Here is a 25514-nt window from a genome sequence, read left to right on the forward strand (position 1 = left end):
GGTGTATTCACATTTAGAATTTTTTATTGTGATAACTGACATTGCGAAATTAATATTCACTTTGCGGTCGTACTCTAATCCATTCTTTTATTGCTGATAATGCCTCAACTTTCGTCCTTAGAGCTTTAAGATTTGGATATTTTTCGAAAACGTCACCACCAGCAAAATAGTCAAAACCTGGACACATGCTGACGAAATACAAATCAGCCCAAGTTAGCTAAAACCATCAAAATTATAAAAAAATTGTAAGCATTGTGAAAAAATTTACTCGACCCAATGCCAAATATCCGTTGTTTTTTTCAACCACAGCTTCCAAACGTGTGAAATAGTTTGGAATGATTTCATTAAGAGATTTTTCTTTCATTGTTTTCTTTCTTGAAGCATCTTGTTCCATCCGGACCACCTTAATACTTTCTAAAGAAACAACAAATACTACATGTTTTAAAACAATTTTAAGTGATGTTCTTACGATATCGCATGTCGTAGATAGTGTCTACAATGGAATCGATTTCCAGATTCTCCCAATCGTCGTTGGAAGCAAGGTTTGCAATTTTGCCCAAATACCTACAAATGGACACACTTTCTGTCACTATTTTGCCCTTGTGTTCCAAAAATGGTAAATGACCAAATGGTGTTTCTAGAATGAAAAATAATTTTGGAAATTGTAATTTGATAAAGGTACTAACTGTGTTTTAACGCAGGCCATTCTTCTTTCGTGATTCTAATATCTTCGAAGTCAATACCACCATACTTGAAGAGGAATCGGATACATTCAGCAGCCCCTTGTCTGTCAAAGTAGGTCAACTTGTAAGCAGGTGTCATTCTGGAAAAATAAAGCCAACAATATTTAAAAACGACTTAACACCAGCTTAGCGCTGTTTGTGTTTGATCTTTTAGATATCATATACACCATATCTGTATTTACCCAGAAACACATAAACAGGTTTATCAATCATATGTATTTTTAGAAGAGCTGTTAGAGATAAAAGTTACGTAAGTACGTCCTTGTAAACTATTTTTTAACATTTTCTGAAGGAACATCAGGTGTTAAAAAATTAAATTAAGCTAACTTCGTAGTAGTGGTAGTAGTATCGGATAATACTGGTAAATATCACCACGTGAGCTTGCACATTTATTGTTAATCTTCTTATAAGTTAAGAAATATTTGTACAGTCATTGTGATACATATCAGCAATGCAGAACCAGAGTGACTAACCAGAATCGCCTTTCTTTGAAATACTTATTCAAATTGATTCGAGATGTTCTGATTTGTTTGTTAAACACAGATAACTAATCTATATAAGCAAGGTTGTATCGGTGATACGGCAGTTTTTTTAGATCTTTGCCCTAATTCTTCCCAATGGCTCCACAATATAAATTCACCTATTTAGACACCCGGGGTCTGGGTGAAATGTGCCGTTACCTCTTCAAGTACGGTGGAATAGACTTCGAAGACGTTAGAATCAAAAGAGAAAACTGGCCTCAACATAAAGACAGTAAGTATTTTTTTGAAACTAAAGTTTCTATTGACTGATTTTCAAACACAGAGACACCCTTTGGCGTTGTCCCCATTTTGGAATACAATGGAAAAGTGGTAGGTCAAAGTCTTGCCATCGCGCGATACTTGGCCAAAAAAGTCAAACTTGTAGGAGACAATGATTGGGAGAGTTTGGAAATTGATGCAACTGCGGATACAATCAACGACATCAGAATAAGTAATTTTTTCTAATTTTGTTGGATAGTTTTCTAAATTCGTTTGTAGAATTAATCCCCATAATAATGGAACAAGACACAACAAAGAAACAAGCTCTCCTTGAAACGCTCAAAAAGGATACGTTTGGTTACTATCTGCCGCGTTTGGAAGCGGGTGCTCAAAAAAACAACGGCTATTTAGTACTGGGACGGGTAAGGTTTATAAAAAATCGAAAATTTGGATTGTTTACGTGTTTTGGTGTTTAGTTGACGTGGGCTGATTTCTATTTTTCTACGGTTTCTACGATGTTTGACATTGTCACTGGAGAAGATATTTTGGGCAGTTATCCGAATTTGAAAGGAGTAAGAGACAAAGTTCATGCCCTTCCGGCAATAAAAAAATGGATTGAAGTGCGACCCAAGTCTGATTTTTGAATTGTATTGGTACATTAGAACTGAATAAATACATCTTTGAATAAGAGGGTTCAATTTTTAGTTGAAGAGATACCCGAATTAATAAATATTTGTAACTGAAATGTTGTATCATTGATTACTAAGGCTCGGACAATACGCATAATGCATATTTTTGCATCTTCTTTGGCATTTATTGAATATTTTAATGTTAAGTGCATTTTGCTGCATTTTTCGTGGTAATTGGTGAAGATCTTGATTTTCTATGACCATGTTTAGTTACCATTTCAGTTAGAATGTACAAAGATACGGTTGGTTTTTGTAATAATTTGATAAAATTCCATTTGACAACAATGTTTACCTGATTTAAAGCGAAGCTACAAATCAGTTAAAAATGTTTCACGTATCAAAAATTGTCAAAATTTTCAAAACTCTACGTTTAAAATGTTGGCAGTGAATTTTAGATCCCCTGGTGTTTTATTTTCGGATAAATTTAAAGGAATCTGGTGTGTTTTGTTGCTGGATGTACTTGAAAAAATTTGAGCTCTCAGTGTTTTATTTTTTACGAATTTGAAAAAGTCTTGAGTGCAGGCGCTAGTGTATAGTAGAACCTCGATAACCCTAATTAATTGGGAAAAAGGTGTGTTCGGATTAATGATTTGTTGGGATCAGCAATTTTCCCAAAAATCTGAAAGGGAATTGAATAACAACTTCATACACAACTGAAAACAAACTTCAAGAATTAAACCTAAATTTTATTAAACAAAAATTAAAGAATTCTTAAGCAACATTGGATAATAGATACATTCTAAAAAAATATTACTCCGTGACCATAAACACGCTATCTTTTTGGAATAAACACCCCGGGATCTATACCCTGAAATTTTTCAGAATTTTTAGATGAATGTTTCAAAAATGAAATTTTCCATTATGTATTCGTATTACCTCCATTATGCAAATTTCGACCCATTCTCGACGATTTTCGAAATTTAACTAAATATATGTTCTTGTAGATTTTGAACCTCAGAAGTCACTTCTGGCTTCATTTCTTCGATAACTTAAACCATTTTTCCAGAACCGGCCAGTTGAAATATCGCAATTTTTAAAAATTTCGAAAAACTCGAATTTCACAGCGAATTTTCCGAAAATATTGCTCCGTTACCATAAACATGATATATTTTTGAAATTAGCACATCGGGATATATATTTTTCAGAATTTTTAGGAAATTTTTTCAAGAATGAAATTTTTCTCATGCAAATTTCGACCTATTTTCGACGATTTTCGAAGTTTAACCAAATACTTTCTCTTGTAGCTTTCGGGTCTCCGATAACTTCATCCGTTTTTCCAGAATTAGTTAATTAATTCAGTGCTTTGAAATATCGCAATTTTTAAAAATTTCAAAATATTCCATACAACATATGCAGAAAGATCTTGCGTCATTTTTGGAAGTAGATGCATGTTTTCAAGTTCAGTTTTTGTTCGGATTAAAGAGGCATCGACTTCAAATAGTCTCTGTTCGGATTACTGGATGTTGAGACAATCGTGAGTTCAGATTATAGAGGTTGTACTGTATTTACAAAATGAAATATAATTTTAAAATTTTGAAATTGGTCAAAATAAAGGACCTCGGTCGTGTGTCAGGGGGGGGCAATTGCACCCATTGCCCCCCCCCCCCTGGATCCGCGCCTGCTTGAGTGCCGCAGTGTTTGAGTAGCCATGGGGTGTTATTCTGGGAGTCCATACAAATTTTTTTTGTAAATTGTTTAAAAGAATTTTGGGGGACTTGGGTGTTCTATTTTTGGAAAATTCTGAGCTTCTAGGTATTCCTGTTTGGAAAGAATTTGAAAGGGCTTTGGAGTCTCTAGTGTCTTTTCTTATAATAATAATTTAATTATATAAATTTTTTAAGGGATACGTCGTTTGCCAAAATCAGTCTTTCTTAGCAGGTAATAGCCCCGCCCACCCGCCCTCACTTTTCTTAAAGGATATCTCATTTGCCAAATCAGTCTTATCTTGGCAACTACTGGCCGGCCCACCCACTCTTTTTTTTAGAGGGTATGTCATTACCAAAATCAGTTTTATCTTTGCAAGTACTGTTGACTAAGTTTTACAAAAAAAATGGATCAAAATTTGGCAACATTACGAGCTTACTTAATGCACAAAGCAGGAATTTTGAACATGTTTCCAAATTTTGATCACTTTTTTATAAAATTTAGTCAGAGGGTGGGCGGGCGGGGCTAGTGCCTGCTAAAATAGATTGATAAGATAAGATCGATGGTGGCAAATTACAAACCCTCTAAGAAAATAGAGGGTGGGGGGGCGAGGCTAGTACCTGCTAAAATAAGACTGACATTTTCAAATGACCTAGTCTCTAAAAAAATGAAGGGTGAGTGGACAGGGTTGGTATTTACTAAGATAAGATTGATTTTGCCAAATGACATATTAGGGTATATTATTTGGCAAAATCAGTCTTATTTTGGCAAGTACTAGCCCTGTCCACCCACCCTTTTCTTTCTTAGAAGGTATCTCATTTGCCAAAATCAATCTTAACTACAGCTACTAGCCCCACCCACCCTCTCTTTACTTAGAGGGTATGTCATTTGCCAAAATCAGTTTTATCTTAGCTAACACTTTATAAGATAAGATTGATGGTGGCAAATTACAAACCCTCTAAGAAAGTGATTTTGGTAAATTACATATTCTTTAAAAAAATAAAGGGTGGGTCGGTGGCGCTAGTATTCGCTAAGATAAGACTGATTGTGACAAATGATATACCTTCTAAGAAAATAGAAGAAGGGCGAGTGGGCGGGGCGGGTAGTTGATAAGATAAGACTGATTTTGGTAAATGACATATACCCTCTAAGAAAATAAAGGCCGGGTGGGCGGGGCTAGTACTTGCTAAGATAGATTTGAACAATAGTAAGAGTAGTCACTGGAATGATAAAGGGGTGGGTGGGCGAAGTGGGTACATGTTTTAACCAATCCCGGGCCCGTTTTCTACATTTTAATTCTCTGTTAAATTAATTCAGGTTTAAATACATATACGTAAATTTAAAGGAACCTGGTGTGTTTATTTTTTACGAATTTGAAAAAGTCTTGAATGCCGCAGTTTTTGAGTACCCATGGTGTGTTATTCTGGGAGCCCATACAACTTTTTTGTAAATTGTTTAAAAGAATTTTGAGGGACTTTGGTGTTCTGTTTTTGGGAAATTCTGAGCTGACTTGTTTTTTAGTCAATTTTGGGACCCCGTTTTTTTTTTGGAAAATTTAAAACAATCTTAAGGTCCTAGGTATTCCTGTTTGGAAAAGATTTGAAAATGCTTTGGAGCGTCTAGTGTCTTTTATTATAATAATTTAATTAATAATTTCTTAAGATATGTCATTTAAGTCAGATCTCATACTTGCTGAACAATATTAAGAGTAGTCAATGGAATGATGAAGGGGTGGGTGGGCGGGGCTACTATTGTTCATAAAACTGGAACAAAACTAAAGTTAGCTTATTTTTACAAAAAAAAATAAAACAAAATTTGGGAACATTACCAGCTTACTTACATGCACAAGGTAGGAATTTTGAACACAGATAGAAATAAAATATTAATGTGAAAAAAAATGTTTGTATATAATGCCAAATTTCTCTGCATATAATTCAGAGCTTTATTGATTACCTATACATATTGGTATACAATAATATGATAAAACCTTCACTGATTAACAGATAACAGATAACACGGTGAGCTTAAAATATTAACTTAATACTATTTTTAAAACAAATAATGGGCATTTAATAAACTTTCAGAAAATATCAAACCATAATGTTGATTTGGTATGATTCATCCATCACCAATACTAATGTAGGCCTATCCCTATTGCACCACAAAAAGATATTAACGACTTAATTAGCAGATAACAAATACATATAAATAATGATCATCGGTGCCACGACAGTTGTTTTTAGACTTTTGTCCTAAACACGTTCCTTTTTTAAACTTTTGAAATGGCCCCACAGTACAAATTAACGTACTTTGACGTGGCAGGTGTGGCCGAAGCGAGTCGTTACCTCTTCAGTTATGGTGGAATAGAATTTGAAGACGTTAGAATCAAAAGAGAAGATTGGCTGCAGCACAAGGATAGTAAGTCAAAATTTTTTTTTTAATTTTCTATTACACTAATTTTCAAACACCAGGTATGCCATTTGGTGTTCTCCCCATTCTGGAACACAACGGAAAAATAGTAGGTCAAAGTCTCGCCATTGCCCGACACTTGGCCAAAAAAGTCAAACTTGTAGGAGACAACGACTGGGAGAATCTGGAAATTGATGCAATTGTGGATACAATCAACGACATGAGACCAAGTAATACATGTTGTGTTTTGGTTGTTTTTTTTTTTTAATTCTGTTTTTAGAGTTAGCCCCAATATTTATGGAACAAGACGAAACAAAAAAAAGCTCTTGTTGAAACAGTCAAAAATGACGTATTTGGTGTGTATTTTCCCCGTTTGGAGGCGGCAGTTCAAAAAAATAAGGGTTATCTTGTTTTGGGTCGGGTAAAATTTGAAAAAAAATCGCAAATTTTGAATAATGTTTTTGTTTTTAGTTGACGTGGGCTGATTTCTATTTTGCTTCGATTTCTCCGGCTTATGATGTAGTTACTGGAGAAGATGTTTTGGCCAGTTATCCAAATTTGAAAGCTCTAAGAGAAAAAGTGAATGCACTGCCAGCTATCAAAAAATGGATTGAAAGTCGACCCAAGTCTGATTTTTGAAATAAATATATCTATTTATGTATCATACATGTACTTTCACTATAATATAAATAAAGCACGTATAACTGATTTGGAATGATTCATCACTAATTGTAATCTACGTTCTAACTATTCTAACTGATAACAGATATTGTATATAAATAATGCATATCGGTGCACAGGTATCTAATTGATTTTAGAAGCTTGTCGTTAACACTTTTCCTATTCCAACTTTTCCCAATGGCTCCACAGTATAAATTAACTTACTTTGACGTTACCGGTGTAGCTGAAGCCTGTCGCTACCTTTTCAACTACGGTGGAATAGAATTTGAAGACGTTAGAATTAAAAGCGAAAACTGGCCGCAGCTTAAAGACAGTAAGTGTTTTTTTTTTGGTTTCCGAGACACTAATTTTCAAAAAATAGAAACTCCATTCGGTGTTCTCCCCATTCTGGAACACAATGGAAAAGTGGTGGGTCAAAGTCTTGCCATTAATCGATACCTTGCCAAAAAAGTCAAACTCGCCGGAAACAACGACTGGGAGAACTTGGAAATTGATGCAATGGTAGACACAATCAGCGACTTAAGACCAAGTAAAAATTTTTGTATTTTTTTTGAAACGGTTTGTAATCTTCTTTGTAGAACTGCTCCCCATAGTTAAGGAACAAGACGAATCAAAGAAAAAAGCTGCTATTGAAACGGTTAAAAAGGACACGTTTGATGTGTATTTACCGCGTTTGGAGGCGGCGGTTCAAAAAAACAACGGTTATCTAGTGTTGGGTCGGGTAAGATTAAAAAAATCGAAAATTTTGAATCGTGTGTGTTTTTGTTTTTAGTTGACGTGGGCTGATTTCTACTTTGCTACTATTTCTCCGGCTTATGATCTAACTATTAGAGAAGATGTTTTGGCCAAATATCCAAATTTGAAAGCACTGAGGGAAAAAGTCAATGCTTTGCCGGCTATCAAGAAATGGCTTGAAGTTCGACCCAAGTCTACTTTTTGAAATGTATTAAGAGTACACAAAAGCGAATAAATATATTAATCAGTAAGAGGTTTTTATAATAGAACTAGATTCGCAAGTCACTAGCTACTTTAATGATAAGACAACGTAACTGAAATGTATTACTGATTAAGTGATTACACACTCTAATAACTAAAAATTTTGCTAAATAAATCAGAGATAAGACAATTTTACCTTGAAGTTTTTGATTTTTTTTTAAACGGTGGAGAAGAATTCAGAAATTTTCATACTCAGTTTTATTAGTATTGTCTAGACGTTTCATGACCCCTAGAATACGAAAAAAGTGGTCATGGTAAATGGTTAATGAAAATATATTCGTTGATCCCTTTCAAAAAATTGATAACGTCGTCTCAAAATTTTGCCTAATAAAACTTTCTGAAATATTTAAATATATAAATAAAATATAATATTCAAGTAAAATAAAGATATCTCTAGACTGTTAAAGTGCAGGTAAAAAGCATGCCATCTAGTGGCGTAAATAACACTCCGCATTCTCTGCGCCATGGGAGCACACGTTCCAAGGGAGCTCTATCCGCACAAGTACGGACAATATGGAAAATGTTTGCAGCAGATAAACAACGAGAAAAAATGTCCTCTCAGTTATAATAACACGCTTTACTTCGAATTCTTATGTTTATACCTCGAAAGAATTCGACTGTTAAGCACGTGCAGATAACGGGAGATCAAAGTATGCAGTTGCGTTAAAAGAAAATGAAATTTGATGATTTTATCTCCTCAACACAGGAAAGGACTAATTATATAATTAAAAGCTACTTTTTCAAAAAAGGGGGTGATCTGATCAATAAAAAAGAATTAGATATACCCGAGAAATGAATTCAATCAATGTGGATTCATAAACTATGAGTACAGAAGGAAATTATTTTATAAAATTTAAATATCCTTTAGTGCCAAAAATATTGAGCTGACGTCATAAAATTGTTGGTAGGGATGATTATACAAATAATATACATCCAAATTTGACAGCAATCGACCCAGTAGTTTTGTAGATTATCTGTCTAATAAAAATCGACACAGATGACACACAACCGACAGACAAACGGAAACGGGAGAACCATTTTTTCGTACTCTAGGAGTCATATAGCAACGATGATTTATTTATTTTAAAAGTAAAACTTCCCTTTTAAGGTAAAAGCAAACACGTTTATAGAGTTTTGTGTGAGCTACAATTTATACAGCTTCACCATTTAGTCATGCTTTTATCTCTCGAGAGTAAGCTAAGGAAATACTATGAGAATTTTTCTGACCGTGGTGCACAACTGACCACGCTGAATTGTTGGACCGGACCTATTTTTTTAACAAAAAAATTTGAAAATTAAAGCTGACTTGGTATGATGCATCACTAATTTAAATTAATACCTGCACTTATGACACAACAAAAAGATTTCACAAGTAAATAACAGATAAGAAATATACATGTATAAATAACGCACATCATTGCCAATTCACAGTAGCATACACATTTTCTAATTTTTCGAAATGGCCCCACAGTATAAACTAACTTACTTTGACGTTGGAGGTACAGCTGAAGTAAGTCGCTACCTTTTCAGCTATGGTGGAATAGAATTTGAAGATGTTAGAATCAAAAGAGAAAACTGGGCGCAGCTGAAAGATAGTAAGTAATTTTTTTTAAGTTCAAAAGTACTAATTTTCACTACACACTAGAAACTCCATTTGGAGCTCTTCCAACTCTGGAACACAATGGAAAAGTAGTGGGTCAAAGTGTCGCCATTGCTCGGTACTTGGCCAAAAAAGTCAAACTAGTAGGAGACGATGACTGGGAGAATTTGGAAATCGATGCAATTGTAGATACTATCAACGACATACGACTAAGTAAAATTATTTCATATTTTTGTTACACATGTTTTAAATTTGGTTTGTAGAAGTATTCCCCATATTCATGGAAAAAGACGAAGCAAAGAAAAAAGCCCTTATTGAAACACTGAAAAATGACACGTTTGGCTTTTATTTGCCGCGTCTGGAAGCGGAGGTTCAAAAAAATAAAGGTTATTTGGTATTGGGACGGGTAAGATTTAAAAAAATCGAAAATTTTGAATTGTATGGGTGTGTTTTTATTTTTAGTTGACTTGGGCTGATTTCTATTTCACCACGCTTTCTCCAATGTTTGATCTGATTACTGGAGAAGATGTTTTGGCCAGTTATCCAAATCTCAAAGGAGTGAAGGAAAAAGTAAATGCCTTACCAGTTATCAAAAAATGGATTGAAATTCGACCAAAAAGTCACGCCTGAAATGTATTTCTGCAATAGAACTGAATAAATACGATTAATATAGACCAAAAAGGAGTTTTATTTTTAACTGACCAGTTATATAAAGTAGTACCACTTTTTTTGTTTTGTGTGTTTGATTTTCAAAATATAAAGCTGACTGGAATGATACATCACTAATTCAAATCTATGCATGTAAGTATGACACCACGAAAAGATAAGAAAGTAAATACCAGATAACAAACGTATATAAATAACGCACAGCATTGCTAAGACACAGTATTACACACATAATATTCGTCCAATTTTTTTCCAAATGGCCCCACAGTATAAATTAACTTATTTTGACTTTCCAGGTATAGCTGAAACGTGTCGCTACCTTTTCAGCTATGGTGGAATAGAATTTGAAGATGTTAGAATCAAAAGAGAAAACTGGGCGCAGCTTAAAGACAGTAAGTTTCATTTTTTTAATTTCAAAAATACTAATTTTCAAAAAACAGAGACACCATTTGGCGTTCTTCCAACTCTGGAACACAACGGAAAAGTAGTGGGTCAAAGTCTTGCCATTAATCGATACCTAGCCAAAAAAGTCAAACTTGCCGGAGACAACGAATGGGAGAATTTGGAAGTTGATGCAACTGCAGATACACTCAACGACATACGACTAAGTAAAAATATTTTAGATTTTTTTTTTTGTCGGAAATGTTTTAAATTCTTGTTATAGAGATAATTCCCGTGTTTATGGAACAAGACGACGCGAAGAAAAAAGCTCTTCTTGAAACAGTCAAAAAGGACACTTTTGGATATTATTTGCCGCGTTTGGAAGCGCAGGTTCAAAAAAATAAGGGTCATCTAGCATTGGGACGCGTAAGATTATATAAAAAAATGAAAATTTTGAGTCCAGTTTTTGTTTTTAGTTGACTTGGGCTGATTTCTATTTTGCCACGCTTTCTCCGGTATTTGATCTGCTTACTGGAGAAGATGTTTTGGCCAGTTATCCCAATTTGAAAGGAGTGAGGGAAAAAGTAAATGCCCTGCCGGCTATTAAAAAGTGGCTTGAGAGTCGACCAAAAAGTGGTCACTGAATTGTATTATTAGAACGTAACTGAATAAACACAGTCAAAAGTCCATCAGGGAGTTTTATTATTGAGCTGTGATTTCATGTTTGAGATTTCACAGTATTTATAAAAAATTGAGAAAATTAATAATTAGGCTTCGGATCTTAGGTTTTTTGGTGAATCTCTGAAAAAGCATTTTATTTTAGAAGTTTATTGTTAGTGATACTGAGTGTCTTTGCGTGTTAGTGAGTGTGCTGGGGCCGGTTTTGATTTTTGTGCATACAGTAAAGAATCCTCAAAATGCCTAAGGTAAAATCATCCATGAAAGATAAAATCAAATTATGGTTAGAGAATAATTTGGACAGTAATTTTCAATTTCCTTCTTCAGCCAAAGACAATGAGTTATTCTGCAAAGTGTGTGGAAAAGTTGTAAGTAAATATTTAAAATACTGAAGCTTGAATTATGTTCACATTTTTGTTTCCTACTTTAAGTGCAAAAAAAAATCACACTTTGAACAACACTGCAGTGGCGATGCACATAAAAAGAACAAGAATAAATCCAGTAAACAGACTTTATTAAACATTAGTTCCGACAATGATTTTACGCAATTTTGCACCGATTTATGTAGGGCATTTACCGCAGCAAATATTCCATGGAATAAAGATAGTTGTCCTGAGTTTAAAAATTTTATGCATAAATCTACAGGAAGGCATTTACCCTCAGAAAACACTGAGTGAGTACTAGAAGTTTTATTTAAAAACTTTTTAACATAAATTTTATGATTTACAGGTAACAAGTTAGAAATTCTATTGGCAATAATGATATATGGATTAGCGTCGATGAGACGACGGACAGATTAGGAAGATACATAGCCCATTTAAGTAATTGGAAAGTTATCTTTTGAAGAAGCTGGCCGTCCATTTCTACTAGCTTTGAAGCAGCTTGATAAAACTAACAGCAACACAATCTCGAGATTTATAAACGAATCACTGGGTGTGCTATTGATAATTTTAAGCATTGAAATTATTATAATTTATTTAATTCTTAATTTGTAGCTTTATTGTGGCCAAAAAGAATTGAACACAAAAAAGTTAAATGGTTTGTATCAGATGGTGCTTCATACATGATCAAAACTGGTGTTTTATGAAAATATAACACACTTAACATGTATGGCACATGGGTTACATTTAGTGTCTGAAACAATTAGACTGAATTATCCAGATGTCAATGGGATAATTAGCAATGTTAAGAAAATCTTTTTAAAAGCACCAATAAGAATAGAGTTTTATAAAAACAGTTTACCAAATACACCTCTCCCACCTGAACCTGTATTAACCAGGTGGGGCACTTGGATTCAAGCAACATTGTTTTATGCAGAACACTTTGATGCTTTAAAACAAGTCAGTACATAATGTTTTTTTTACTATCATTCTTATGATGAATATTTTTAGGTTGTAATGTCATTTGAAGCCCCAGCACACTCACTAACACGCAAAGCATTAAAAAAGCTCAAGAATTCCTGAATAAAGCAAACGTTAAAAATGAACTCTTGTACATTAAATTCACTTTAAAATTATTGCTGATGCAATAGAACAATTAGAAACTATAGGTTTAAAAATAAACCAAAGTTTGGAAATTTTGGAAAAAGTGTATACATCTTTAAAAAACACACCAGAAAAAGGTGGGGGAAATGGCGTTCCAAAAATTATGTTCTTTATTAAAAAAGAATCCTGGATACGATTTTATATGTTCAGTAAATAACGTAATTTGCTGTAATGGAAATGCTACCAACAGTACATACATAAATGAAAAGGTAGATTGTTCAATATTTAATTTTGCAACCATTACGTCTTGTGATGTGGAACGCACGTTTTCAAAACTTAAAAGTGTTTTAAACGATCAACGGTGTAAATTTACAATTGAAAATTTAGAGAAATATATAGTTTGCTTTTGTAATTCATTTTAGATAGCTGAATTAATATTTTATTTTTTGTTAAATGCGACTTGCTTTAAATTGATCATTTTTTTGCGATAACTTAGAATTAGTGGACGTAACTAGAGATCGTTTGTTTATTTAATCATTTTTTTGTTTGTTACACAAAATATTTGTTTCTATAATGTTTATTTTTAAATATATATTTTTTTGATTAATGTTTTTTCGTTGAGCAAATATTTTTTCCTCTAGGTTTTTAACCTAAACTAACATTTTTATAACCAAATTCGTCAATTTTGTGACCTCAAAATATCTCCTTGTATTCATTTTTTAACGACCTAAAATCCGAAGCCTATAACAAACAAAATAAACTTGATTTTAATGATAAATTTTAAATAAACAGAAGAATACGTTGCAGTAAAAATTGATACTAAAGAAATTATTCAAGCTGTTCCCCATTCACTAGCCAGACGATGGTAGACCGGGTTGACGAAATTTCCAATACTCTGGGGATTTATACGAATTCGCGCTTTCAAGTTGTCTAAATTATCGGGTCTATTCATGTAAACTAGACTTTTGAAATGTCCCCATAAAAAAATCAAGGGGTGTCAGATCCGGAGACTTAGGTGGCCAATCTATTGGTCCACTCCTTCCAGTCCAATTTACATCAAAATGATTATCCAAAAAAAAACATTATATTCAACTCATAAAGTGGTGGGACCCCATCCTGCGATCAAAATTTTGCGGATTATCTGGATCAGGAAACGTAGCAATTAGATCCGGAAGCACTGCGGTTCTAAGATGATCTAAATGTCGATCTGATGTAAAATTCCCGTGAAAAAAGTAGGGGCCAACGAATCTTCTGTTTATTATTCCCACCGAAACATTAATTTTTTAGGGACATTGGGTGTGTGCCGCTTGAAGCTAATGAGGTTGTTCTCGAGCCCAGTAACGACAATTATGTCGATTTATGGTACCTTTTAAGTAAAATATTGCTTCATCCGAAAATACGAGACTATTTAAAAATTTTGGATTGTCTTCACAATGTCTCTTGAAGCTTTCAGAGAAATCCAATCGTCTGTGAGGATCATTTTCTGATGGTTAATGGATGAGTTGAACTTTATATGGATAGAGTTTCTCGTTTTTTAAAGACTTTGCCACAAACGACTGGCTAACATTTTCTTGTAAAAACATTTCCGTCGTTGTTATATGGGGGCTGTTATGTCATTTACCAAAATCAGTCTTATGTTATAAAGTACTAGCCCCGCCCACCCACCCTCTATTTTCTTGAGAGTATGTGATTTGCCAAAGTCAGTCTTATCTTAGCAAGTACTAGCCCCGCCCATCCGCCGTCAATTTTCTTAGAGAGTATATCATTTATCAAAATCAGTCTTATCTTATAAAGTACTAGCCCCGCCCACCCACCCTCTATTTTCTTGAGAGTATATGATTTGCCAAAATCAGTCTTATCATAGCAAGTACTAGCCCCGCCCAACCGCCCTCTATTTTCTTAGAGAGTATATCATTTAGCAAAATCAGTCTTATCTTATAAAGTACTAGCCCCGCCCACCCACCCTCTATTTTCTTAGAAGGTATGCCGTTTGCTAAAATCAGTCTTATCTTATTAAGTACTAGCCCCACCCGGCCACCCTCTATTTTTTTGACAGTATGTGATTTACCAAAATCAGTCTTATCTTATCAATTACTAGCCCCGCCCACCCCCCTCTATTTTCTTAAAAGTTATATCATTTTGCCAAAATCAGTCTTATCTTATCAAGTACTAGCCTCACTGATGACGTCATAACTTTTACAAAATTTGTCGTAAATTCTTTTTGACATATGTCAAAAGATAAAGAGTAAAATGCAACGCTTGACATGTTTTTACATCTTTTTCACAAACTAATGCTACGATTTTTATGAATCTTGTGCATTCCTTTATCATAACCTGTATTTATGTTACACTGAAAGCTGGAAACCTGCAAATGCCAACAATCACTAGGGAATGCTAGCATTTACGGAGAACTTTTGACCAGTGCATGCTAACATTTCCTAGTGATTCACTGCATTTCCAACTTTCACTGTAACATATTATACTCCTATAATTTTATTATAATTTTCTTAGAGGGCATGTTATTTAACAAAATCAGACGTATCTTAGCAAGTACTAGCCCCGTCCACCTGCCAACTATTTTCTTAATATAGGGTATGTCATTTACCAAAATCAGTCTTAACTTAGCAAGTACTAGCCCCACCCCCGCCCCCTTTATTTTTTAAAAAGTACGCCATTTGCCAAAATGAATCTTATCTTAGCAAGTACTAACCTCACTGATGACGTCATTACTTTTACAAAATTTATACTTAAAATTTGTTTGACATAATGTCAAAAGATGGAGAGTAAACTAAAAGGCTTCACATATTTTTGCATTTTTTTTTTTTCAAAAACAAATATTGCGCTTTTGATGAATTTTGTGCATTACTTTATCATAACCCTGTATAACTGGAGTACGTACTAATGCAAATTATCCAAACTGAACAGCTGCTAAGAGAAAAGTGTATCAAGTGGCATGAAAAATATTGTATCAGTTATCTATTAATTTGAATTTGATTTATTTTTAACATAAAATTCTCCAAACCAAACTGAGTGGGAATGATTCATCATTAATTGAAATCAATGCCTCTAACTATGTTGTCACAAAAAGATAACAAGGTAAATTATAGATATCAAATAGGAGTATATTATATAAATACGCACCGTAGCATACACATATTATTGTTTTTTTCCAAATGGCTCCACAGTATAAATTAACCTACTTTGACGTTCCAGGCATGGCTGAAACATGTCGCTACCTTTTCAGTTATGGCGGAATAGAATTTGAAGACGTTAGAATCAAACAAGAAAACTGGCCTCAGGTGAAAGACAGTAAGTCGATTTTTTTTTTCTAATTTCAAAAACACTAATTTTCAAACAATAGAGATGCCATTTGGCACTGTTCCAACTCTGGAACACAACGGAAAAGTGGTGGATCAAAGTCTTGCCATCGCTCGGTACTTGGCCAAAAAAGTCAAACTTGTAGGAGACAATGAATGGGAGAACTTGGAAATTGATGCAACTGTAGATACAATCAACGATATAAGACAGAGTAAAAAAATTTGGTGTTTAGTTGGTCATGTTTTGAATTCTGCTTGTAGAAATAATCGCCGTATTTCTGGAAAAAGACGACGCAAAGAAAAAAGCTCTTATTGAAGCAGTCAAAAAAGACACGTTTGGCTTTTATTTGCCGCGTCTGGAAGCCGAAGTCCAAAAAAATAAGGGTTATTTAGTATTGGGAAGGGTAAGATATTAAAATTTTTCAAAATTTTGAAACATGAATGTGTTTTTGTCTATACTTAGCTAACTTGGGCTGATTTCTATTTTACTACGCTTTCTCGGGTATTCGATGTGGTTTCTGGAGAAGATGTGTTAGCTAGTTATCCAAATCTGAAAGGAGTGCGAGAAAAAGTAAATGCGCTACCGTCTATTAAAAAATGGAACGAAATTCGACCAAAAACTAGTCATTGAAATGTATTTGTGCTAAACTAAATAAATGTAATCAAGGATAAATATTTTTGGTTGACCGACAAAATATGCAATATTGCAAATCCTTCCATCCTATTTCCTGAAAATTTGAAGAAACGGTATTACAATTATGTAATACATATTAATGTTATTTTTCATTACTAAATAAACCAAAAAACATTTATAAATTATAAACAAAAGCAAAACCAAAAAAAAACATCGATTTTAAAGCATAACCAACTAAACACTAGAGAAGACGTTCATTTTTCTTAAAGTTAGTCATAAGATAAAACTGATTTTGGCAAATGACATACCCTCTAAGAAAAGAGAGGGTGGGTGGGCGGGGCTAGTACCTCACCAAAATGTGAGAAGGATTTTTTTACTATTTTTCCCAGACTCACCAGTTGATTCTTAAGACGTAGCGGAGAGTTAATCCGCCATTTTCCAGACACCCGGTATAGTATTAATGGTATTGCATTGACCTCTTCAAGTTGACATATGTCTCCTTGCTAAAATCTTGATGACGTCATCAAAACATTTTATATAGAAAAACTCGCTAGAAATAAATATTTATTTACCTGCACCTTATTTCTCTTACTTAAATAAATCATTAATAATAATTAAAAATTTGAAATTTTAATCTTTTTAAAAACCAAAGATATATATTTAATAATCAACTTTTTGAGAAAATAATTTGGAAATATCAAGCCGTGGGTATGATTCGACAAAAAGTTATCACCACGTAAATACTTTTCATAGATAACAATATATATATAAATAATAGGGGAGTACACAACAATGTTACGACAGTTGTTTTTGAAGCTTTATCGTGAACACGTTCCATATTCTAATTTTTTGAAATGGCTCCACAGTATAAATTAACTTACTTTGATATTCGAGGTCTAGCTGAAACGATTCGTTACCTTTTCAAATATGGTGAAATAGAATTTGAAGACGTTAGAATCAAGCACGAAAACTGGCCTCCACTTAAAGACAGTAAGTCGATTTTTTTAAATTTCCAAGACTCTAATTTTCAAATATTTAATAGGCACACCATTCGGCGTTCTCCCCATTCTGGAACACAATGGAAAAGTAGTAGGTCAAAGTATTGCCATCGCTCGATATTTGGGCAGAAAAGTCAAACTTGCAGGAGAAAATGAGTGGGAGAATTTGGAAATTGATGCAGTTGTTGATACACTCAACGACATGAAATCAAGTAAAAACATTTTGAATTTTTGTTGGAAGTGTTTTTAATTCTGTTTGTAGAATTATCGGCAATATTTGCGGAAAAAGACGAAGCAAAGAAGAAAGTTCTTATTGAAGCAGTAAAGAAAGACACTTTTAGTTTCTATTTACCGCGTCTGGAGGCGATAGTTAAAAAAAATAAGGGTTATTTCGCACTGGGTCGGGTAAGATTATAAAAAAAATGGAAAATTTTTAATCATGTGTGTTTTTATTTGTAGTTGACGTGGGCTGACTTCTACTTTGCTACGGTTTCTCCGGCGTATGATCTAGTCACTGGAGAAGATATTTTAGCTAGTTACCCGAATCTGAAATCAGTCAGAGAAAAAGTAAATGCTTTGCCGGCTATCAAAAAATGGATTGAAGTTCGACCCAAGACTGATTTTTGAAAATATTTGCACATTACGGTTTAATAAAGACAAGGCAATAGCTACTTTAATAGTAACTGAAATGTTAGTACCTATGTTGCACAATAATAAAATAAAAATTTTGCTAATTGGTAAACAACTAACAAATACACAATATTATCAGCTTTTTAATGGTTACCTTGAAACATTTGTCTGAGTGATTTTTAGGTCCCAAAATTGACGAATTAGGTTATAAAAATCTTAGTTTAGGTTAAAAAAATATATATTAAAAAAAACATTAAACAAAACCTTATAGAAACAAATATTTTGTGTAACAAACAAAAAAATGATTAAATAAATAAACGATCTATAGTTACGTCTATTAATTCTAAGTTATCGCAAAAAAATGGTGATCAAATTAAAGCAAGTCGCATTTGACAAAAAATAAAATATTAATTCAGGTATTTAAAATGAGTTAAAAGCAAACTGTATATTTCTCTAAATTTTCGATTATAAATTTACACCTTTGATCGCTTAAAACACTTTTAAGTTTTGAAAACGTGCGTTCCACATCACAAGAAGTGATGGGTGCAAAGTTAAATATTGAACAATCTACGTTTTCATTTATGTATGTATTGTTGGTAGCATTTCCATTACCGCAAATTACGTTATTTACTGAACATATAAAATCGTACCCTGGATTCTTTTTTAATAGAGAACATAATTTTTGGAACGCCATTTCCCCCACATTTCCTGGTGTGTTTTTTAGAGATGTAAGTATACACTTTTTCCACAATTTCCATACTTTGGTTTAATTTTAAATCTATAATTTCGAATTGTTCTATTGCATCAGCAATAATTTTAAAGTGAGTTTTAATGTACAAGAGTTCATTTTTAACGTTTGCTTTATTCAGGAATTCTTGAGCTTTTTTAATGCTTTGTGCATCTGTGGCTTCAAATGACATTACAACCTAAAAATATTCAGTATAAGAATGATAGTAAAAAAAAAACATTATATATTTACTGACTTGTTTTAAATCATCAAAGTGTTCTGTATAAAACAATGCTGCTTGAATCCAAGTGCCCCACCTGGTTAATACAGGTTCAGGTGGGAGAGGTATATTTGGTAAACTGTTTTTATAAAACTTTACTCTTATTGGTGCTTTTAAAAAGATTTTCTTAACATTGCTAATTATCCCATTGACATCTAGATAATTCAGTCTAATTGATTGAGACACTAAATGTAACCCATGTGCCATACATGTTAAGTGTGTTATATTTTCATAAAACACCTTCAAACTAGTACTAGTTTTGATCCTGTATGAAGCACCATCTGATACAAACCATTTAACTTTTTTGTGTTCAGTTCCTTTTGGCTACAATAAAGCTACAAACTAACAATTAAATAAATTATAATAATTTCAATGCTTAAAATTATCAATAGCACACCCAAGGATTCGTTTATAAATCTCGAGATTGTGTTGCTATTAGTTTTATCAAGCGGCTGGAAAGCTAGTAAAAATGGACGGCGAGCTTCTTCAGAACATAACTTTCCAATTACTAAATGGGGTATGTATCTTCCTAAAATTCTAGTGCTCACCATATCGTAATCTTTTGGTAAATAATTTTTTCTCAGAGTGCTTTCTGAGGGTAAATGCCTTCGTGTATATTTATGCATAAAATTTTTAAACTCGGCACAACTAACTTTATTCCATGGAATATTTGCTGCGGTAAATGCCCTACATAAATGGGTCAAAATTGCGTAAAATCATTGTCAGAACTAATGTTTAATAAAGTTTGTTTACTGGATTTATTCTTGTTCTTTTTATGTGCATCGCCACTGCAGTGTTGTTCAAAGTGTGATTTTTTTTCGCACTGAAACTAGGAAACAAAAATGTGAACATAATTCAAGCTTGAGTATTTTAAATGTTTACTTACAACTTTTCCACACACTTTGCAGAATAACTCATTGTCTTTGGCTGAAGAAGGAAATTGAAAATTAGTGTCCAAATTATACCTTAACCATAATTTGATTTTATCTTTCATGGATGATTTTACCTTAGGCATTTTGAGGATTCTTTACTGTATGCACAAAAATCAAAACCGGCCCCAGCACACTCACTAACACGCAAAAACACTCAGTATCACTAACAATAAACTTCTAAAATAAAATGCTTTTTCAGAGATTCACCTCCTTCCGGCTATAATCTAAATGAAATGCAGGCCAGCGTTGTCAGTTGGCGACGCCAACCCGTACCATTAAACTCAAGGGCGTTGTTTACAACCCATTTTTAAACAATCTGCCAGCCAAAGCAATGAATTCACGGAAAATCTCTATTGTGCAAGCACGTCCGCTTCGTTGGTCGTGGAATCCTATTTTAAGCCTTTTAAAATTTACAATTAGGTCGTTTAATTAACACTTTAGGTCTCTAACGGTAAATTTGGCATTTTAGGTAGTAATAAATGGGCGTTAAATAAACAGAATTTTTTAAACCTAAGATAAAAAAAAATCCCTCAATTACTCAATCTCTTGTTAAATTTTTACAGAAAAAGGTGTGTGGGAGTATTCGATTCAAGCGACTGGGGATGAATTCCGGGAAGAATTTCCTAACACTATCGTCGATTTTCATTTTTTCTAAGGATGAATCTATCCCAATACAACAAAATGATGTCACAACATATATAACAGATAACAGAACTGCGGCCGGCATAGTTATTTTTGGGGGTTATCGTTCCGTATTCTAAGTATTTGTCCGAATGTTTTTCATTTAAGTCGTATATCTTCGGTTGAATCGAGGTCAATATTCGGACGTTACAATACACTATACACCAGTGCTACGGTGGTCATTGTCGCAAACACGTTCCATTTTAAGTTTCGTAATGCCTCCACAGTATAAATTAACTTACTTTGATGTTCAAGGTGTAGCTGAAACGGCTCGCTACCTGTTCAGTTACGGTGGAATAGAATTCGAAGATGTTAGAGTCAAAAGAGAAGACTGGCCGCAGCATAAACCCAGTAAGCCGATTTTGCTTGTTTCAATTTCTAAACACTAATTTTCAAACAATAGAAACACCATTCGGCGTTGTCCCTACTTTGCAACACAATGGAAAAGTAGCAGGTCAGAGTATTGCCATTGCTCGCTACCTAGCCAAAAAAGTCAAACTAGCCGGAAATAACGACTGGGAGGATTTGGAAATTGATGCAACTGTAGATACATTGCACGACATAAAAATAAGTAAAACTAAATATTTTGGTTTTTTGTTGGAGATGTTTTAAATCTGTTCGTAGAAATAACCCCAACGGTGAGAGAACAAGACGCAGCAAAGAAAAAAGTTCTTCTTGAAACGGCCAAAAAGGACTTTCTTGGTTTTTATTTGGCACGGTTGGAGGCATTGGTTGAAAAAAATAAAGGGTATCTAGTGTTGGGTCGGGTAAGAGGAACAAAAATCGAAAATTTTGAATCATGTGCTATCTTTTTGGGTTTAGTTGACGTGGGCTGATTTCTACTTTACTACGATTTTTACGGTATTGGAATTTATGAGTGGGGAAGAATTTTTGGCCGGTTATCCAAATTTGAAAGGAGTGAGAGAAAAAGTTAACGGCTTGCCAGCTATCAAAAAATGGATTGAAATTCGACCAAATTGATCACTGGTACATTTAAACTGAATAAATATGCTCAGAAGTATAAAGTTTTTATTTTTAATCGACCAGATAAACTAATCTCTGTATGTGTACATACATACTTCGATATCTAAAAAAGCTAAGTGAAATGATGTTGATTTATCGTTGTATTTAATGATGAGACATTTTAAGTCAATGTATTTATTGTTTAGATTAGTCTTAAAACATCAAGCACATTTTCACATTATCTTTGATCCTCGATTTTTCTTATTCGTTATCTGCATTGCCTTCTAAAGCTCTGGAGCGGTTAGGGAAATCCGAAAGGTCTTAACGTAGCCAACAGCTTAGGTAGAATGACCTGGTAAGAGTAAGGATACTCTTTTGGCCTGGGGTTGAGAAATCGGATGAACCAACAATCAACGGCGTAAGAATGTAGAAGACAACAAAAAACCACCACATTAAAGATCTTTAAGAGGAGACAAATTATAAATGGCAGGGCCTTCTAGGTTGTCAGCCAGCGAAACCCCTGTAGAAGATTATGAAATATATTACTCTGGTAACACCAGAAAACATATAAATGGGGTAGGGGTTATTATGAGTAGGGCATTTGTAAAACACGTCAACGGCAAGATTGAGAAAGGAGCTCATGATAATACTATTTGTCCACAAGAAAGAAAACGAAAGAGAAGACCGATTGAAAATATTTGCAACCATTTACCGTATACTTATGATACCACAAAATGATATCACAACGTCTATTCTCGTAACAAATAACAGAACTGCGGACATTATTTCTATGGCACAGTTTTTTTTGAGGTTTATCGTTCCGTATTCTATTTGTTCGAATGTTGTTCATTTAAGTTCGTATATTCTCGGCTGAATCAAGGTGAAAATTCTAGCCTTACAATACAATATACACCAGTGCTACGGTAGTCATCGTCGCAATACGTTCCCTATTCTAAAGTTTCGTAATGCCTCCCTCGTATAAATTAACCTACTTTGACCTTCAAGGTCTAGCCGAAATGTGCCGCTACCTGTTCAGTTACGGTGGAATAGAATTCGAAGACGTTAGAATCAAAAGAGAAGACTGGCCGCAGCATAAAGACAGTAAGCCGATTTTGTTTGTTTCTATTTCCTAGACACTAATTTTCAAACAACAGAAACACCATTCGGGGTTCTCCCCATTTTGGAACACAATGGAAAAGTAGCAGGTCAGAGTATTGCCATTGCTCGCTACCTAGCCAAAAAAGTCAAACTTGGCGGAAATAACGACTGGGAGGATTTGGAAATTGATGCAATTGTAGATACAATGAACGACATAAAACTAAGTAAAAATAAATATTCAGAATTTTTGTTAGAGATGTTTTTACTTAAATCTGTTTGTAGAATTAACCCCAATGTTGATGGAACAAGACGCAGCAAAGAAGAAGGTTGTTCTTGAAGCGGCCAAAAAAGACATTTTTGGTTTTTATTTCCCACGATTGGAGGCGATGGTTGAAAAAAATAAGGGGTATCTAGTGTTGGGTCGGGTAAGAGTAACAAAAACCGAAAATTTTGAATAATGTACTATGTCTTTTTGGGTTTAGTTGACGTGGGCTGATTTCTACTTTGCTACCATTTTTACAGTATGTGAATCTATGATTGGTGAAGAGATTTTAGCCGGTTATCCAAATTTGAAAGAAGTGAGAGAAAAAGTTAATGGTTTACCAGCTATCAAAAAATGGATTGAAATTCGACCAAATTGATCACTGAAATGTACTAGTATATTTAAACTAAATAAATAGGCCAATCTGTAAGAAGTTTTTATTTATAATCGAAGAGATAAATTAATCAGTGTGCACATACTTCGATTATATCGAAAAAACCTAGTGAAATGTTGATTTATCGTTGTTTTTAATGACTAGACATTTTAAGTCAATGCGTTTACTGTTTAGATTAAACTCAAAACATCAAGCACATTTTAAAAGTCTTAACATAAAAAAACCATTACACTTTCACATTATCTCGAATACTTGACTTTTCTTACTCGATTTGATGTTTTGGGGTGGATTTGAGGTACGTTATTGAATAACACGTCAACGAAATCACGATCTCTGGTAACAGGCAAAGAATAAAAACAAAATAGAAAATCCAAAAATCGAAAAAAATCGAAAAACCGAGAAATCGTATTCTTGGCAATAAAAAACGTTGAGAAAACATGAAAAGTATTACAATCCTTCCTTAGCGTACGCTCGGAAAGTAAAATGAATCTTGATTTTGTTAACAAATTTCAGGATTTAAACACATTCTAAGGACTTTGTATAAAATTCCGACGGTTATTAATCATTACTGACGACGATTCCATCTATTAATACTAATTATCTAGCAACATATTTTATAGGACAACTTTTATAATTAAGCAGGTTATAATAACTACAAAATTATTATTTCCAGAAAAAACAACGAAAAACCTATATTAAAAGCCTATTAAGCGGACGCAAATGTTATGAGTTCAGGAATTACCTAATAATACTTATTACATTTCTGATTGAAATATATACATATAGTTAATAACGCTTAGTCATACCTTATCAGAAATTTTTCACAATATTATCGTGTGGAATAGGTTACTATGGATTGAGGTTGGTTTAACTTTTAGAGGGAGCAAATCTGTTAAAAAAAATTATTCGAAAGTGTTCCGACAGAACTTCCCTCGGTCCTGAAGTACGACGAAACATCCATATTTGGATTGGTGCAGTGTAATACTAAAAATAACAGTATTGTATTTCTAAAATTTTCTTGAAAATTGACTCATTCTATAATTTTTTTGAGTTATCCTGTATAAGCAAATTTAAAAAATACTAATGCATTGATAAATCACAGGTAAAAACTCATCATATTTTGCACATTTTGGGTAGAATTTATTCGGGAAAATTCTGAGATGACGTTATCAATTTTTTAAATTTATTTAATTTATTATGCTTATTATAACTTTAAAACATCTGGAAAATTCCAAATCATTCGGTTTTCCAGATTCAAAATTAAATTGCATAATGTTGTTTTACAATTTAGATTTTTTTTTTTTAAAAAACTCAACACGGAGTCAAGTGTAGGACTATGTTGTTTTTTGAAGTGACGTCATCATATTATTGGTGGGGATGATTAGACACATTTTGGTCAGCGTTTTACCGTCTATATGATATTCCTAATATAAATACGAAATTGACAACAATCGGCCCAGTACTTTCGGAGATTCTCTGTCTAATAAAAATCCGGACGGCAGATAGAGACGGACAGACGGATAGACAGACAGACTGAAACGCAAGACCTATTTCTTCGTACTCTAGAGGTCATGAAAGTCGAGAGTCGGATAAAACTCAAGAAATTCAACAAATCGAAAAATCCAAAAACTGAAAATATCCAAAAAACTGAAAAATTAAATAAAAACAAGGAAAAAAAACCAAAAACCCCCAAAATATAACAAATCTAAAGAATCCTAAAAAACCCCCAAAACCGAAGAAATCTAAAAAATGAAGAAACTCAAGAAATCGAGTAATTCCAAAAATTCAAAAAATATAAAAGTCGAAAATCACCAAAAAATCCAAAATTCTGAAAGTTCAAGGAAATAAATCAGTTTTTCTGGAGTAAACGCAACCAATAAGAGAATG

General features: G+C 33.5%; 6 protein-coding genes and 1 pseudogene across 7 annotated transcripts; 6 read left to right on the plus strand and 1 right to left on the minus strand.

Moving 5' to 3' along the window:
• Positions 1–4: 4 nt before the first annotated feature.
• LOC135139285 (glutathione S-transferase-like) lies at positions 5–22616 on the minus strand. 2 transcript variants are annotated; one of them, XM_064069468.1, is made up of 5 exons: positions 22602–22616; positions 687–823; positions 470–637; positions 269–414; positions 5–217 (listed from the first exon to the last, which is right to left on the minus strand). In XM_064069468.1, the coding sequence occupies exons 2-5, from the start codon at positions 820–822 to the stop codon at positions 50–52; spliced, it is 618 nt and encodes a 205-aa protein (XP_063925538.1). In that variant the 5' UTR covers position 823; positions 22602–22616; the 3' UTR covers positions 5–49. The 2 variants fall into 2 exon arrangements, with proteins under 2 accessions (XP_063925538.1, XP_063925537.1); XM_064069467.1 differs by lacking the exon at positions 22602–22616 and adding an exon at positions 1071–1093.
• LOC135139291 (glutathione S-transferase-like) lies at positions 1011–2184 on the plus strand. The gene is made up of 5 exons (XM_064069475.1): positions 1011–1104; positions 1339–1496; positions 1548–1715; positions 1763–1905; positions 1960–2184. The coding sequence occupies exons 2-5, from the start codon at positions 1361–1363 to the stop codon at positions 2125–2127; spliced, it is 615 nt and encodes a 204-aa protein (XP_063925545.1). The 5' UTR covers positions 1011–1104; positions 1339–1360; the 3' UTR covers positions 2128–2184.
• Positions 6045–6933, plus strand: LOC135139292 (glutathione S-transferase-like; annotated as a pseudogene).
• LOC135139290 (glutathione S-transferase-like) lies at positions 6989–7892 on the plus strand. The gene is made up of 4 exons (XM_064069474.1): positions 6989–7219; positions 7268–7435; positions 7485–7627; positions 7679–7892. Exons 1-4 carry the CDS (start codon positions 7084–7086, stop codon positions 7844–7846), a joined length of 615 nt encoding a protein of 204 aa, XP_063925544.1. The 5' UTR covers positions 6989–7083; the 3' UTR covers positions 7847–7892.
• LOC135139637 (glutathione S-transferase-like) lies at positions 9310–11238 on the plus strand. The gene is made up of 9 exons (XM_064069938.1): positions 9310–9497; positions 9548–9715; positions 9766–9908; positions 9965–10126; positions 10176–10186; positions 10373–10560; positions 10609–10776; positions 10833–10975; positions 11026–11238. Exons 1-9 carry the CDS (start codon positions 9362–9364, stop codon positions 11191–11193), a joined length of 1287 nt encoding a protein of 428 aa, XP_063926008.1. The 5' UTR covers positions 9310–9361; the 3' UTR covers positions 11194–11238.
• Positions 15856–18422, plus strand: LOC135139638 (uncharacterized). Its single transcript, XM_064069939.1, has 8 exons — positions 15856–16020; positions 16073–16240; positions 16290–16432; positions 16492–16651; positions 17509–17652; positions 17705–17872; positions 17923–18065; positions 18120–18422. The coding sequence occupies exons 1-8, from the start codon at positions 15885–15887 to the stop codon at positions 18285–18287; spliced, it is 1230 nt and encodes a 409-aa protein (XP_063926009.1). The 5' UTR covers positions 15856–15884; the 3' UTR covers positions 18288–18422.
• LOC135139639 (uncharacterized) lies at positions 21068–23666 on the plus strand. The gene is made up of 9 exons (XM_064069940.1): positions 21068–21261; positions 21314–21481; positions 21535–21677; positions 21733–21889; positions 22729–22753; positions 22832–22974; positions 23028–23195; positions 23254–23396; positions 23454–23666. The coding sequence occupies exons 1-9, from the start codon at positions 21126–21128 to the stop codon at positions 23610–23612; spliced, it is 1242 nt and encodes a 413-aa protein (XP_063926010.1). The 5' UTR covers positions 21068–21125; the 3' UTR covers positions 23613–23666.
• Positions 23667–25514: the final 1848 nt, after the last annotated feature.

This window comes from Zophobas morio, unplaced genomic scaffold (genome assembly GCF_036711695.1).
Source record: "Zophobas morio isolate AGI-343-1 ecotype UQ-CSIRO unplaced genomic scaffold, CSIRO_AGI_Zmor_V1 ptg000031l, whole genome shotgun sequence".
NCBI lineage: Eukaryota > Metazoa > Arthropoda > Insecta > Coleoptera > Tenebrionidae > Zophobas > Zophobas morio.